General features: G+C 40.7%; 1 protein-coding gene across 1 annotated transcript in view; it reads right to left on the reverse strand.

Annotated features, from left to right (window-relative positions):
- adamts17 (ADAM metallopeptidase with thrombospondin type 1 motif, 17) overlaps nucleotides 1-14711 on the reverse strand; it is a 655987-nt gene that overhangs the window by 58087 nt on the left and 583189 nt on the right. The window contains exon 21 of the mRNA XM_043677648.1: nucleotides 10345-10497. Within this exon, the coding sequence (XP_043533583.1) occupies nucleotides 10345-10497 (153 nt within the window). The remainder of the gene's footprint in view (nucleotides 1-10344; nucleotides 10498-14711) is intronic.

The raw sequence follows: 14711 nt of genomic DNA on the forward strand, positions 1-14711 counted from the left end.
CAAACCTACAACCACTTCCATCTAGAAGGACATTGGGCAACGAATACCACCACCTCCAAGCCACTAACCATCCTGACTTGGAAATATATCGCCCTTCTTTCACGGTTGCTGGGACAGAATCCTGAAATTCCATCACTGAAGGGTCTACCTACAACACACAAGTACAGCTCTGGTTCAAGAAGGCATTCACCACCACTTTCCTAAGGGCAATAGATGCTGGCTCAGCTAGCAACATCCATGTCCCATGATTGAAATTTTTTTAAAAATCCTGCTGCAGAGTCTGTTGCCTAACATTTCAAACTTGCTTCCATTGCTACCTCACTATTCATTGCCAAAGAATCACTTGTGTTGGTTTCCCTTTCAGTTCCTGCACTGTTACCTCTGGTCATCTGTCCCTGCCTCCAACCTTAGCTTCATCCAAATACTGTCCCTCAATGATGTCATCTGAAAGCACAGTATTAGTTTTTGCTGATAACACTTTGCTCAACCTCACCACTGCCTCTCCCTCTCCCAATCACTCCATTGTCGCTTATCTGACATCCAGTATTGGAAGAGCTAAACTTGCCTGTAATTAAATATTGGGAAGACTGAAGGCTTGTTTTTGTTCCCGGCTTGAAACACTGTACTTGAACTACCAAAGCCACCACTGCAAGCCATCTGCAATTAAACCAGTCTGTTCAAAACCTGGGTGTCACATTTTATCCTAAACTTCCAATCTTATATTTGTGCCACCACCAGGACTTTATATTTCTATCTCTAATGTCATCACCTGAATTCACTCTGGTTCCGCTCATCTGCTGCTGAAACTAACATTCACATCTTTGTTACCTCTGAGATTTGACTAATCCAATGGACCCCTGTCTGATCACTCTCCAGAAAGCTCTAGTCATCCAAAACAGATGACATGAAAATTAGTTTGTGATAAATAGTGAGGAGTATAGCCTTAAGTTACTGGGTTGGTTATGATGGCTGAGAGAAACTGAGGACTGCAGATGCTGGAGAGTAAGAGTCAAAGTGTGATGCTGGAAAACCACAGCCGGTCAGGCAGTAACCAAGGAGCAGGAGAGTCGACGTTTTGGGCATTAGCTCTTCATCAGAATGTGTCCAATAAGTCACCAGCACTATGAAACAACCTTCTCATTTTTATAGAATGTAAAATCATTTGCTTGTATTAAAATGTGTAGATTAGAAGTATACCCTGAGAATATGGAGTCACCTTTCAGGACCTTGGCACAGGCTAGTCAGACACAAAGGCAAACACAGCTTGCAAAGTGCTTTTAGCCGAATCACATTCCTGAAGAAAGGCTTACGCCTGAAACGTCGATTCTCCTGCTCCTCGGATGCTGCCTGACCTGCTGTGCTTTTCCAATGCCACACTTTTTGATTCTGGTTATATTGGCTGGTCAGTGCAAAATGAAATTCAAACCAAATTACTACACTTAGGCAGTACAAACAAGGCAAGGAATTACATGATGTCCAGTAGGATCCTAGGAATTAGTGAGCATTGGAGGAACACCAGTTTTTTAAGGCAGCAGGAGAGGTGAATAAAGTGGTAAAGAAGGCATATAGGTTACTTGCCTTTATCAGCTGAGGCTTAGAGTTTAACAGTAGGTAGGTTATGCTGAAATTATATAAAGTAAGGGTCAAGTGTGGGAAAATGGGCTTAGAAAAGTCAGGTGATTGTTTATGACCAGAATATTCACTATGAGCCAAAGGGTGCAGTAAGTCTCTGTTACTCTAAACCTGGTTATCTGTGTCTCCACTTACAGCAAGTCCCAATTTGCAGTCAACTCTGTGCTCACTGACTTGTATTGGCTCCCACTCAAGCAACCCTTTGTATGCATAGGTAATGGGATAATTGCAAAAGGACACTGACTTACAGAATTGCAGAATTCAACTTCCAAAGCAGTAATTAAAATCCTAATGAACACAAATTGAATTTTATTTACTTTGTCATTGCAAATCAGTAATCTTGACAGCAACTGTATTCCAAACAGCAGCATACAAATTCACTAAGAGCAATGCATAACATTACAGCTGTGTTCGTCTTTGTGTCTGACTAGCCTGTGCCAACTTCCTGAAAGGTGGCCCCATATTCTCAGGGTATACTTCTAATCTACACATTTTAATACAAGCAAATGATTTTGCATTCTATAAAAATAAGAAGGCTGTTTCACAATGCTGACGATGGACTCCTCCATCGTCAGACCACAGCGAAACGACGGTTGGAGGAAGAACGCCTCATCTTCCGGCTAGGAACCCTACAACCACAAGGGATGAACTCGGATTTCACCAGTTTCCTCATTTCCCCTCCCCCCAACCTGTCTCAGTCAAATCCATCAAATTCAGCACCGCCTTCCTAACCTGCAATCTTCTTCCCGACCTCTCCGCCCCATGCCCCAGTCTGACCTATCACCCTCACCTTGACCTCGTTCCACCTATCACATTTCCGACGCCCCTCCCCCAAGTCCCTCCTCCCTATCTTTTATCTTAGCCTGCTGGACCAACTTTCCTCATTCCTGAAGAAGGGCTAATGCCCAAAACGTCGATTCTCCTGTTCCCTAGATGCTGCCTGACCTGCTGCGCTTTTCCAGCAACACATTTCCATCTCTGTTTCACAATGCTGGTGATTTATTGGAGATGAGTTGTGTAGTGCACTGCTTCAATTATTTCAGTAGCCAAAATAAAATTCTTGTTCTGGTATCGGATTCTGGAAGCTCCTTCCTGCATTTACCCTGTCTAGTCCTGTTAAAATTTTATAGGTTGTTATGAGGCCTCTCTCATTCTTTTAAACTTGAATGAATAATGACCTAACCAATCTTCTTGTATCGGTCCTGCCATACCAGGGATCAATCTGATAAAATTTCATTGCACTTCTTCCATAGTCAGAACATCAGATTAGGAGACCAAAACTGTACACAGTACTCCAGGTGTGGTCTCACCAAGGTCTTGCACAATTGTGGCAAGGCACTCCTGCTCTTGTACTCAAAACCTCTCGCGATGAAGGCCAACATACCATTTGCCTTCTGTATCGCCTGCTTACTTTCAGTGACTGGGTACAAGTACACCCAGGTCTCACTGCACTTCCCCATTTTATCACCATTCAGATAATAATCTGCCTTCCTATGTGGATAATCTTACATTTGTCCATCTTATACTTCATCTGCCATGCATTTGTCACACACTCAACTTGTCCAAATCACACTGAAGCATCTCTGCATCCTCCTCACAGTTCTTGCTTTGTATTTGCTATAAAGGGAGTTCTAGTAGAAGTTTACTAGACTGACACTGGACATTGCAAGAGTGCCCTGTGAGGAATGACTGTTTCAACTAGAATGTGTTCACTGGAGTTTAGAAGGATGAGACGGGGGATCTGATTGAAACCTATAAAATTCTGTGTGGGCTGGATAGACTAGATGCATCCCAAATACCCTTCCACCCAAGCTCTGTATTATCTGTAAACATGGAGATGTTGTATTTCATTCCCCCATCTAAATCATTAACATATATTTTGAATAGTTAGGGTTCATGCACTGATCCCTGATACATTAGACACTGCTTGCCACTGGAAGATGATACACTTATTTCTGCTGTTTGATTCCTATCTGCCAACCAGTTCTCTATCCATGTCAGTACACTACCCCCAATCCTACACACTTTAATACATTGAGTGACAGAATCTTATGTGAAATATTACAGGAACAGTTGCACTCCAACCCGTGTCTGTCTTTGCCAGATCATGGGATTACTGGGAAATAACAAATATATCCCAACAGAATGTTTTTGAGCTTCTGCTAGCAAATACACAGATGGAAAAATAGACAGGGGATTAATTTACAACGTGACTGACATGTGTGAAGTAACAACAGGGACTGTGTGTTTAGTTTCAGTCAGTTTAGCCTTTCAGTGTCTGCAATGACTATCTCAATAATACTGCCACTGTCACCTGGGTTTTGTAACATTAAATTTGGGCTTTTTAATTTGTTACTTGGTTTTGATAGGAAATGAATTGAGACCATGGCCCAGAGATTACGGTAGTGTTGAAGTGGAACGGATTACAGAAAGAAAGAGACCAGGAGCAGGAGTCGGCCATCTGACCCTTCATACCTGCTCTGTCATTCAATATGATCATGACTCATCCTCTGTCTCACTGCCATATTCCAGTTTACCCCCACATAACCTGTGACAACATAAAAATCTAAAATAATTAAAAATCTCTTCTTGAATATATTCAGGGACTTAGTCTCTGCCGCTTTCTGTGGTGGAGGATTCCACACGCTCAATATGGCTTGAATGATGGAGTCTAACCTCATCTCAGTCCTAAATGGTCTACCCTGTATCCTGAGACTAAGTACCCTAGTTCTAGACTCCCTTCAACCAGGGAAAATGCCCTCCTCGCATCTAGTTTATCCAGTCCTGTTAGAATTTTATACATTTCAATCTGATCCTCTCTCATGCTTCTAAACGCCAATGAATACCTGCTTAGTCAAATGAGTCTCCCCTCATAGGAGGGTCTTTCCAGCTCTGGTATGAGTGGTGAGCCTCCACTGCACTCTTTCCTTGTAGCTAGTGATGAATAAATGAAGGATTTATTTATTGTCACATATATCTAGGAAGATACAGTGAAAAGTGTTCTGTCGCCACAATCCGGTGCCATTTTGAGGTACAAAAAGAATTTAAGAAAAGAACTTCAATAGAGTCCATCTTTACTTGCTGGCACCAGGCCTTTTGTAAGTTCCCCGCTCTGGGTCTACTGCATCCAGGCATTCCCACTCCAGGAACCGACACACTGCAGTCGACGATCCACCGCCGTCAAAAGTCCACACTCTAGGCCCACCAAGGTTAGGAGTCCCCACTCTGCCATTGTTCCAGCCAATACCCTACTGTCACTCCAGGACTCCACATATTGGGCCGACAAAGTCAGAAATCCCCACCGACAGTGCTCCAGCCTCCCGCGATGTCAGAAAGATGAAGAAATGGAAAAAATGACAGAAAGGAGAAGGAAGCACATCCTTCCTTAGATATTTTTAGTTATACTCAAATCCTCTTGCAATGAAGGCCAACTTACTATTTGCCTTCCCAACTGCTTGCAGCAGCTGCTTGTCTACTTTGACTGATGTGTAAGGATGCCCAGATCCATGCTTCCTAGTATGTCAGCATTAAATCATATTCTTCCTTTCCGTTTTTTTCACACTGAAGTGTATAACTTAATTAGCGATGTTGTACTTCATCTGCCATGTGTGTGCCAACTGACTCAACTTGTCTACATCACCTTAGGCCTCCTTGCATTCTGCTCACAACTCAGAATGTTGCTCAGTTTTCTGTTTTCAGCAAACTTGGAAACGTTGCATATGGTTCCTTCATTTATATATACACATCATGAGTAGCTGAGGCCTGAGCACTGATCTTGCAATACTCCACTGGTCATTTCTCTGCCATTTGGAAGAAGCCAGTTTCTGATCTGTTTTCCATCTGTTAACTAATTATTGATCAATGCTAATATATTCCCCTCTATTCCATGTGCTTTATCTTTACCGACTACCGACAATGGATAGAGCAGGGACAGGAATGGTTGTTGCAGCTCTGGGGTTTAGATATTTCAGTAAGAATAGGGAAGATGATAAAACAGGGGGAGGTGTGGCATTGTTAGTCAAGGACAGTATTACCAGGACATCTATTGAGGTACTATGGGCTGAGGTTAGAAACCGGAAAGGAGAGGTCACGCTGTTGGGAGTTTTCTACAGGCCTCTGAATGGTTCCAGAGATGTAGAGGAAAGGATTGCAAAGATAATTCTGGATAGGAGCGATAATAATAGGGTAGCTGTTATGGGGGACTTTAACTTTTCAATATTGACTGGAAATACTATAGTTTGAATAGTTTAGATGGATTAGTTTTTGTCCAATGTGTGCAGGAGGGTTTCCTGACACAGTATCTAGACCGGCCAACAAGGGGCAAGGCCACATTGGATTTGGTACTGGGTAACGAACCTGGCCAGGTGTTAGATTTGGAAGTAGGTGAGCACTTTGGTGATACTGGCCATAATTCTTAATTTAGCAATGGAAAGGGATAGGTATGTAACGGAGGATAAGAGTTAAAGCCAGGGGAAAGGCAATTACGATGCGATTAGGCAAGATTTAGGATGCAGGGAATGGGGAAGGAAACTGCAGTGGATGGGCATGATTGACATGAAGAGTTTATTCAAGGAACAACTACTGCATGTCCTTGATAAGTTTGTACCTGTCAGGCAGGGAGGAAGTTGGCGAGCAAGGGAGCCATGGTTTACTCAAGAATCTCATGTCAAGAAGAAGAAGAAGAAGAAGAAGAAGAAGAAGAAGAAGACTTATGTAAGGATGAGGCATGAAGGCTCAGTTAGGGCACTTGAGAGTTATAAGTTAGCCAGAAAGGACCTAAACAGAGAGCTAAGAGGAGCCAGGAGGGCACATGAGAAGTCGTTGGCAGGTAGGATCAAGGAAAATGCTAAGGCTTTCTAAAGGTATGTCAGGAATAAAAGAATGACTAGAGTAAGATTAAGGCCATTCAAGAACAGTAGTGGGAAGTTGTGTGTGGATTCACAGCAGATAGGAGAAGTGCTAAATGAATATTTTTCATCCGTATTCATACTGGAAAAAGACAACGTTGTCGAGAAGAGTACTGAGAAACAGGCTACTAGACTAGATGGCATTGAGGTTCACAAAGATGAGGTGTTAGCAATTCTGGAAAGTGTGAAAATAGATAAGTCCCCTGGGCCGGATGGGATTTATTCCAGGAATCTCTGGGAAGCCAAAGAGGAGATTTCAGAGCCTTTGGCTTTGATCTTTACATCTTCATCGTCTACAGGAATAGTGCCAGAAGACTGGAGGATAGCAAATGTTGTCCCCTTGTTCAAGGAGGTGAGTGGAGACTACCCTGGTAATTATAGACCAGTGAGCCTTCCTTCGGTTGTGGGTAAAGTGTTGGAAAAGGTTATAAGATATAGGATTTATAATCATCTAGAGAGGAATAATTTGATTAGGGATAGTCAAAACGGTTTTGTGAAGGGTAGGTTGAGCCTCACAAACCTTATTGAGTTCTTTGAGAAGGTGCCCAAACAGGTGGAAGAGAGAGTAACGCTGTTGATGTGGTGCTTATGGATTTCAGTAAGGCGTTTGATAAGGTTCCCCATGGTAGGCTATTATAAAAAATAAAAAGGCATGGGTTTGAGGGTGAAAATGGCTAGCTGAAAGAAGGCAGAGAGGGCGATTGACTGGAGATGTTCATCATGGAGTTCAGTTACTAGTGGAGTACCGCAGGATTTGTTTTGGAGCCACTGCTGTTTGTCGCTTTTAAAAGTGACCTGGATGAGGGCGTAGATGGATGGGCTAGTAAATTTGAGGATGACACTAAAGTTGGAGGAGTTGTGGATAGTGCTGAAGGATGTTGCAGGTTACAGGGGAACATGGATAAGCTGCAGAGCTGGGCTGAGAGGTGACAAATGGAGTTTAATGTGGAAAAGCGTGAGTTAACTCACTTTGGAAGGAGCAACAGGAATACAGAGTACTGGGTTAATAGTAAGATATGGTAGTGTAGATAAGCAGAGAGATCTTGGTTTTGATGTGCATAGATCCCTGAAAGTTGCCACCCAGGTTGACCGGGTTGTTAAGAAGGCATATGGTGTATTGATTTTTATTGGTAGAAGGATTGAATTTCGGAGGTAATGTTACAGCTGTACAAAACTCCAGTGCAGCTGCTTTTAGAGTGTTGCATGCAGTTCTGGTCACCACATTTTAGGAAGGATGTGAAGCTTTGGAAAGGGTTCAGAGGAGATTTACTAGGATACTGCCTGGTATGGAGGGAAGATCTTATGAGGAGAGGCTGAGGGACTTGAGGCTGTTTTTGTTAGAGAGAAAAAGGTTGAGAGGTGACTTAATTATGACATATATAATAGTCAGAGAGTTGGATAGGATGGACAGTGAGAGCCTTTTTCCTCAGATGATGATGGCCAGCATGAGGGGACATACTTTAAATTGAGGGGTGGTATATTTAGGACAGATGTCAGAGGTAGTTTCTTTACTCAGAGAGTTGTAAGAGCGTGAAATGCCCTGCCTGCAACAGTAGTAGACTCGCCAACGTTAAGGTATTTAATTGGTCATTGGATAAACATATGGATAAAAATGGAATAGTTTAGGTTGGATGGGCTTCATATTGATTTCATAGGCCGGCTCAATATCGAGGGACGGCCGGCCTGTAATGCGCTGTAATGTTCGATGTCCTGTGTACCCTCTTACGAGGGACCTTTCAAAAGCCTTCTGAAAATTCAAAGATACCACATCCACTGGTTTTCCCTTTTCTATATGTGTGGGTTACCTCCAGAAATCAATATAACAGCTCAGTGTCTCAACTCCATTATGTTTCCATGTTATGTAACTGGTAAAGACCAACCCATACAGTCTCAGCAGTATGTCAAGCAACAAGCCATAAAGAGAAGTTGGAGGTCTTTTAAATGGATTGTGGATATAGATGCAGAATGGCATCTAAGTTGAATGAAATTACTGCTGGATGCATTCTGGAAGATGAGGGAAAAAGGGTGGAGTGGCAAGTGGAGAAAATAATAAAAATTGAAAATCCGTAATGGCAAGTTTAAACACCAACCTGAACTGTTCAAATTCAAACCATGAGAAATTCATGCTGCACATGTTAATGGCGGGGAAAAGCTAAAAAATAATTTGCAAACATCTCAGTGAAGTTTCTCAAAAATGTGAGTTACCTGCAACCCCTACCCCAACGCTGCAACAAAAAAATCCTTGAAGTCAATGAGTAAGTTTCTCACTAACATCCAAACATGTTTATGTGAAGCCTTGGACTGGACCGGTGCTTCTGAGTAAAAGTTTTTAAAATGTTGTGACCTCACCTTCCCCCAAGCTACTTGTTCTGGAGAATTCTCTGCAACACATAGAAAATACCTTTTGTTGTAAATGTTTGAAGTGGAGACACACCCAAGGGGGAAACAGAGGGTCCTGAGGGATGGATGACAGAATGGAAGGGAAAGGCGTCAAGATGTGGATTAATTGTCTTGGAAGAGAATCCAGAACTGATGAAATGTTAACATCCCAGAAGATTATAGGCCTGGAAGAGGTTACAGAGATAGCAAAGAGCAAAGTCATAAAGGCCTCTGAATATTAGGATCAGAATTTAACATTTGAGGTGTTGCCAGTGCTCTGAGCACAAAGGCAATGTGTGAATAGGACTTACTAATGGGAGGACAGCAGAAATTTAGGTGACCTTAAGTTGATGGAGGGTGGAAGTTGGAAAATAGGCTAACAGTGCTTTCTAATAGTTGGTGTTAAAAAAAACAAGAATGGAGTTTACAGGAACAGATGGACTGAGATAGGGGAGGGGGATGAGTGATGTCAGAGCATCATTATTTGCATTAGAGTAATACTATTTGTATTTGTATGAGTCTGTTCCCTCAGGTGGTTGTAAAAGTTCCCAGTGCATGATTCCTCAACTGGCATTGTTAAAACTGCTGCTCTAACAGTAAGTATCTATCCCTTAGTTCATTTTGGAAATTGACTCCACTCCACATTCATCAACTTCCCTCAGACCTTTATGGCTGTACCTTCTGCACCCCTTTTGAATTATATTGTCTAAATTACTGCCTTGAGTTCCCAAAAGACTTTCCATGAGGCAATATTCTTGTTTCTTTGTAGATCTAATTTCTTCATGCTTCATAGCTTCAAACAACAGATGTTGCCTTTTGGAAGAGGGGTGGATATTCTTTGAGACATGGATTGTAAAATGTTCAGGAATAATAACCTGATTTTAAATACAAATCCAAGATCTCCCCCAGAGATCTTTGAACTTTCCCTAACATGCATAATGTTTAAAATCAAAATAGAGACAGAAATTGCTGAAGAAACTCAGCAGGTTTGGCAGTATCTGTATAGAGAGAAACAGGATTAATGTCTTGTGCTCATTTGATTTTTCTTCAGAACTTTATCAAAAATGCTGAACAATTCTTAGAGGTTACGTTATAGCTTGCACAACAGTCTGGTTTATACTGTGTCTTTATCAAACTGGCCACAAGATTATTGCCTGTGGTGAGTGCCACCCAGTAATAGTCACATGACTGCAGCAAGCCAGGAGATGCATTGGTGCAGTATTTTATTTCTATCCTAAACATCCCCATTTTTATACAAAACAATTGCATGCATTATCATTTGAATTACCCAGGTTATCCACAATGCATACAACTGTACACATGTATTGCATACAAAATCATGCTCAGCTGTTCATGTGTGTGAGGTTTCTTTTCTGGGGACAGTTGCCACACAGATGCAAGAACATGTCGGAATAAAGTCACATACCTTTGACCATTCTCCTGTCCGCCACTTGTAGCAGTTTGTGTGGTCTTCGCACTCCTCCTCCTCACTGGGTTTAGTCGCGAGATCACACTTGCTTTGTGGACTGGTGCAGTTCACTGTCCTTAGGTGAATTCCACGACCACAGTCTGTCGAGCACTGCAGGGAATTGTTCACAATTAACATTTCCATTCTTCTTCCACACATTCAATTTTTTCATATTTTCATCCTCTCGTCCGATTCTACAGAATTCAGCTCACTATCAAATTTATCCATATAAACAATACATGGGATTTTACTATTTTCAGTTAAAGCATTTTGTCAAATAAGATTTATAGCACCCAGTTTGCCATAGCTCTTAATTTCAGCTCTGGTGAAGAGTCTTTTAGACTTGAAATGTTAGCTTGCTTTCTCTCCTGCCTGACCTGCTGTGACCTCCATGCTTTTGCTGGTTCTTTGAATGAGCTATTTAACTTGTCTCACTCTCTTGCTCTTTCCTCCAAATTCTTTCCTTTCTGGGGAGAGGTGATAGTGTCATGATAGGGTCACTAGATGAGTATTCCAGGATAATGTTCTAGGGTCCCTGGTTTGAATCCCACCATGACAGATGATGCAAATTGAATGCAATACAAACCTGGATAGCTTAATGATGACCATGTAAACACTATCGACTGCAGTGTGGTTGATTGTTAATTACCGCTCTAGGAAATTAGGGATAGGGAGAAAAATTCTAGTCTGGCCAGATGATGCCCACATCCAATGAATATTATGAAAAATATTAAAATATTCAGTTCCCTTTTTAAAGTTCCAATTGAATGTGCTTCCACCATGCTTTCAGACAGCATGGTCCAGTCTCTAACAACACTGAGTAAAAAATAAAACTCATTTAATTCTGGTTCTATTGCAAGTTACCCAAGACTTAGTGGAAAATGTAACAAATTCATCCCCTTCACGAACACCACCTGAAGTATTAGCCTGGTTATCCTCTTACTTCTAAATGATGACCGCCCTGGAGTCAATTTAGGTTTCTATTTGAGATTTTTAGAATCTGTGTGCTCTGTTTTTACCTCAGTAACCTGTCTTGAATTAACTCCTCTCTAAATCAGTCACAATGCTGGAAACAGCATCAGACTGCAGCACTTGGCCAGAGCAGCTTTGAAAATCTGCCAGTCTGAGCCTTGGTACACAATCTGATTTGATATAACAAGCTGTCATTCAAACTCCACCTAACATCATTAAAACTTCATTAATGAATGCCCTACACTGTAGTTCCCAAAGGGGAATAAGGATTAATGGCAGCCACGGATAAAGCACCTTGCTTCTCACCACATGCCTTAAACTGAGAATAAAATAAAACACTAGTACAATAAACCACTTGGAAATTTAAGACGTGTCTTCATTATTGACTAACATCATGGAAACTATTGACAGCTAAGTGTTAGCCAACTGTAGAGTTAACAGAGGATTTAACACTGTGAGCTGTATTACCAACACAAGGTCAAAAGGTGTGGTGCTGAAAAAGCATAGCCAGTCAGGCAGCACCTGAGGAGCAGGAGAATTGATGTTTCGAGCATAAGCTCTTCATCAGCTCTTCATCTTTCCAGCACCACACTTTTTGACTCTGATCTCCAGCATGTGCAGTCCTCACTTCCTCCCAGTTGATTATTACTAACACAGGCATGAGAGGCAAGGTATCAAAGTATAGTAATTATCAAATCAAATTGTTAAAAACAAAGAACCTGAAACTGAAATTCAAGTGAAGGACTGGACATGTTCTGCATGAAATTTGGCATTTTTACTTGTTTAATTTGAAAATAAACAACAAAAATTCGACAGCAATACTCAGCAAATAAGCCCTTCATTGCACAAAGTGGCCCGAAAACTCCAGTTCTCATTCCCATCTTTAAAGATCTCCACTGTCTTACCCCTCCCTACCTCAGAGGAGATTTTTTTTTCGTGTTACAATTCAAAACACTGAATTCTCTGTTGCTTTTATTCTGGCCTTTTGAGCAACTTGAACCTTCATATGTCCAACCAATGGATACCATATCTTCACTTACCTCGATCTTATGATGAATTCTTTGCATTTTCACATCCTTTTCATCTTATAATAACCTCAAAGCATGTGTCTATGATCAAGGCTTTGTTCGCTTGGCATTTTGTTTCAGAAACACAGTGTCTTGGAATTATTTTCTAAGTTAACGGTGATGTACAAATATAAGTCAAAGTGGTAATAAGCAATATGAATTCTTCACAGCCAAAGCTGAGTTCTAAACTCTGCAGGCTTTGTGGAGCAGCTCGATCACAGTTTTCACATCAGTAACACTAGTTTCACACTGGCTGTTTCTGCTGACACTGATATTTACAAGACAGCAGAACATTCTGGAAGGGCATTATTAGAGATCACCCCGAACCTTGAGGCCATGCCGGTTGCAATTCTCCAATCATGTTTCAAAGCACTAAAATAACACCAATGATGCAGCACTGGAAATATCCACGCTTTAATAAAAATGACCAGGTTCAAATGTGACATTCAACCTGGGCACATTATCCTAATTTGACATCAGGTCACTGAATCCCCACCTATTTCTTAGTATGACTATTTTCTTAAAGCATAATAAATAAAAAAACTTTCCTTTATAAATTCATATCTCTTTGTTTAGAGTGTTTCCAGGGAATTCTACAAATTGGAGTTTGTCTTATAAAGGCTAATTGACACAGTGTGGAGATGCATTTACAATTATATTTGGTACACATTTAGCAATAAAGCTCTTTTGTACTTTGTCTTCTCATTAAATCTTTATCTAACTCATTAAATTCACCTTTGGATGGGAATATTGATTGGAGAAATGCATTTGTGCATAGTGTACTCAGTGGCTTTCTGTTGCTATGTGACTTCTACCTCTGCTGTAAGTATTTTCACTACCATTTCTGGTAACCATTAAGCACATTACATGAAGCATGGTATCAACAGTGTCCAGTTAAAATGGTATGGATTTTCAGTGCTGTTAGGGAGTCCACACCTCTAAAAAGAAAAGGAAACATTAAAACTGAAGTTTGCATCTTTGAAGTATTGGGTGAGTCAGAATGGCTGTGAGCTTGCAATTTTGCTGCTGTGGAAATGAAGGGAGATTCGAGAGAATTGGATTTTTTGCCACTCTCAATGATAAAGCTATGAAATAAAAAGACTGAGCAAATACAAGTAGTAACCCTGTTATCAGTGCTGGGACAAAAGTGCTACAAGCTGTATTGTAGACTAGACCTCAAAAGAACAGCAGAGAGCTCAGGCAGCTGAGGTTTTGATGACATACTTTGAATGTTACTAATTAATGTTATGTGTTTAATATTAGAGTTCTGGGGGACAGGAAGACTATTTATCAGAATGTGATAAATTTAGCTGGTACCTGTGAATTTGGACAATTGGAAGATAATCTTGACTGAGATAGGAATCTTCTGTGAACAAGCCATTTTGCTGTGAGAATACAAACATCTTGTCAAGAAAATGATTAACTTACGCAGAAGCTCTGGGGTTGTAAATCACCAGCTGGAACATATTGGGGTAAAATTGACGAGGTTTTGCATATGTTGAGACATATTCCAAGCTGAACAACATATTGAAAAAAAAAGGATGAAATAGTTGCAGAATAGCCAATGCTGAGAGATATTCTAAGCTGGACAACATATTGAAAGAAAGGGCTGAAATAGTTGCAGAACAGCCAGCAAAGATCAAAGCCAGCGGACAGGATATAAGTATTGAAGAGGACATGGTAGAAAAAGAATAGGACCATTTCCAAGTGAAAGCAAGGTTATAATTACAAAAATCTGAATCATTTTGCATATAAATATTTAGCAAGAAAGAAACAAAGCAAGTCTAGCAAGATTGCTGCTGAAGAGATACCAGCTGGTGATTCTAATGAATCTATGTTTGTATAAAAGGTTGCCAGTGTCAGATTGAAAAGAGATAAATGGTTTGTGACTATTAAAATAGTGAATGCAGTAGGAAGCCATTAAACTAATGTGAAGTCAGATAGACGTTGGTATTTTGTGTGATATGGGCTTTGCAGTCACTATATAAAGTGACTCACAAAAGTGACCCAAAAATTAAATCAGTCAAAGGCATGTTCAAAACTACATAATGGAATGATACTCCAGAGGACAAACAAAACTGGGAGTCAAATGCAATAGGAATATTTGGAATTCTAGATAGTAGATGTTAAGTCTTCTGGAATATGTATTTTGGCTATACGTTTGAGAGACTAAATTCAATTGTTTTGTTATACATGTGGGGTTTGTAGTTTATTGGAACAGCATACCATTAGAATTTTGATTTCTTAAGGAACAGTTAGTAGTTAGAGGGGAATTGTACAAACAGA

The sequence above is a fragment of the Chiloscyllium plagiosum genome, chromosome 36 (assembly GCF_004010195.1).
Source record: "Chiloscyllium plagiosum isolate BGI_BamShark_2017 chromosome 36, ASM401019v2, whole genome shotgun sequence".
NCBI classification, from domain to species: domain Eukaryota; kingdom Metazoa; phylum Chordata; class Chondrichthyes; order Orectolobiformes; family Hemiscylliidae; genus Chiloscyllium; species Chiloscyllium plagiosum.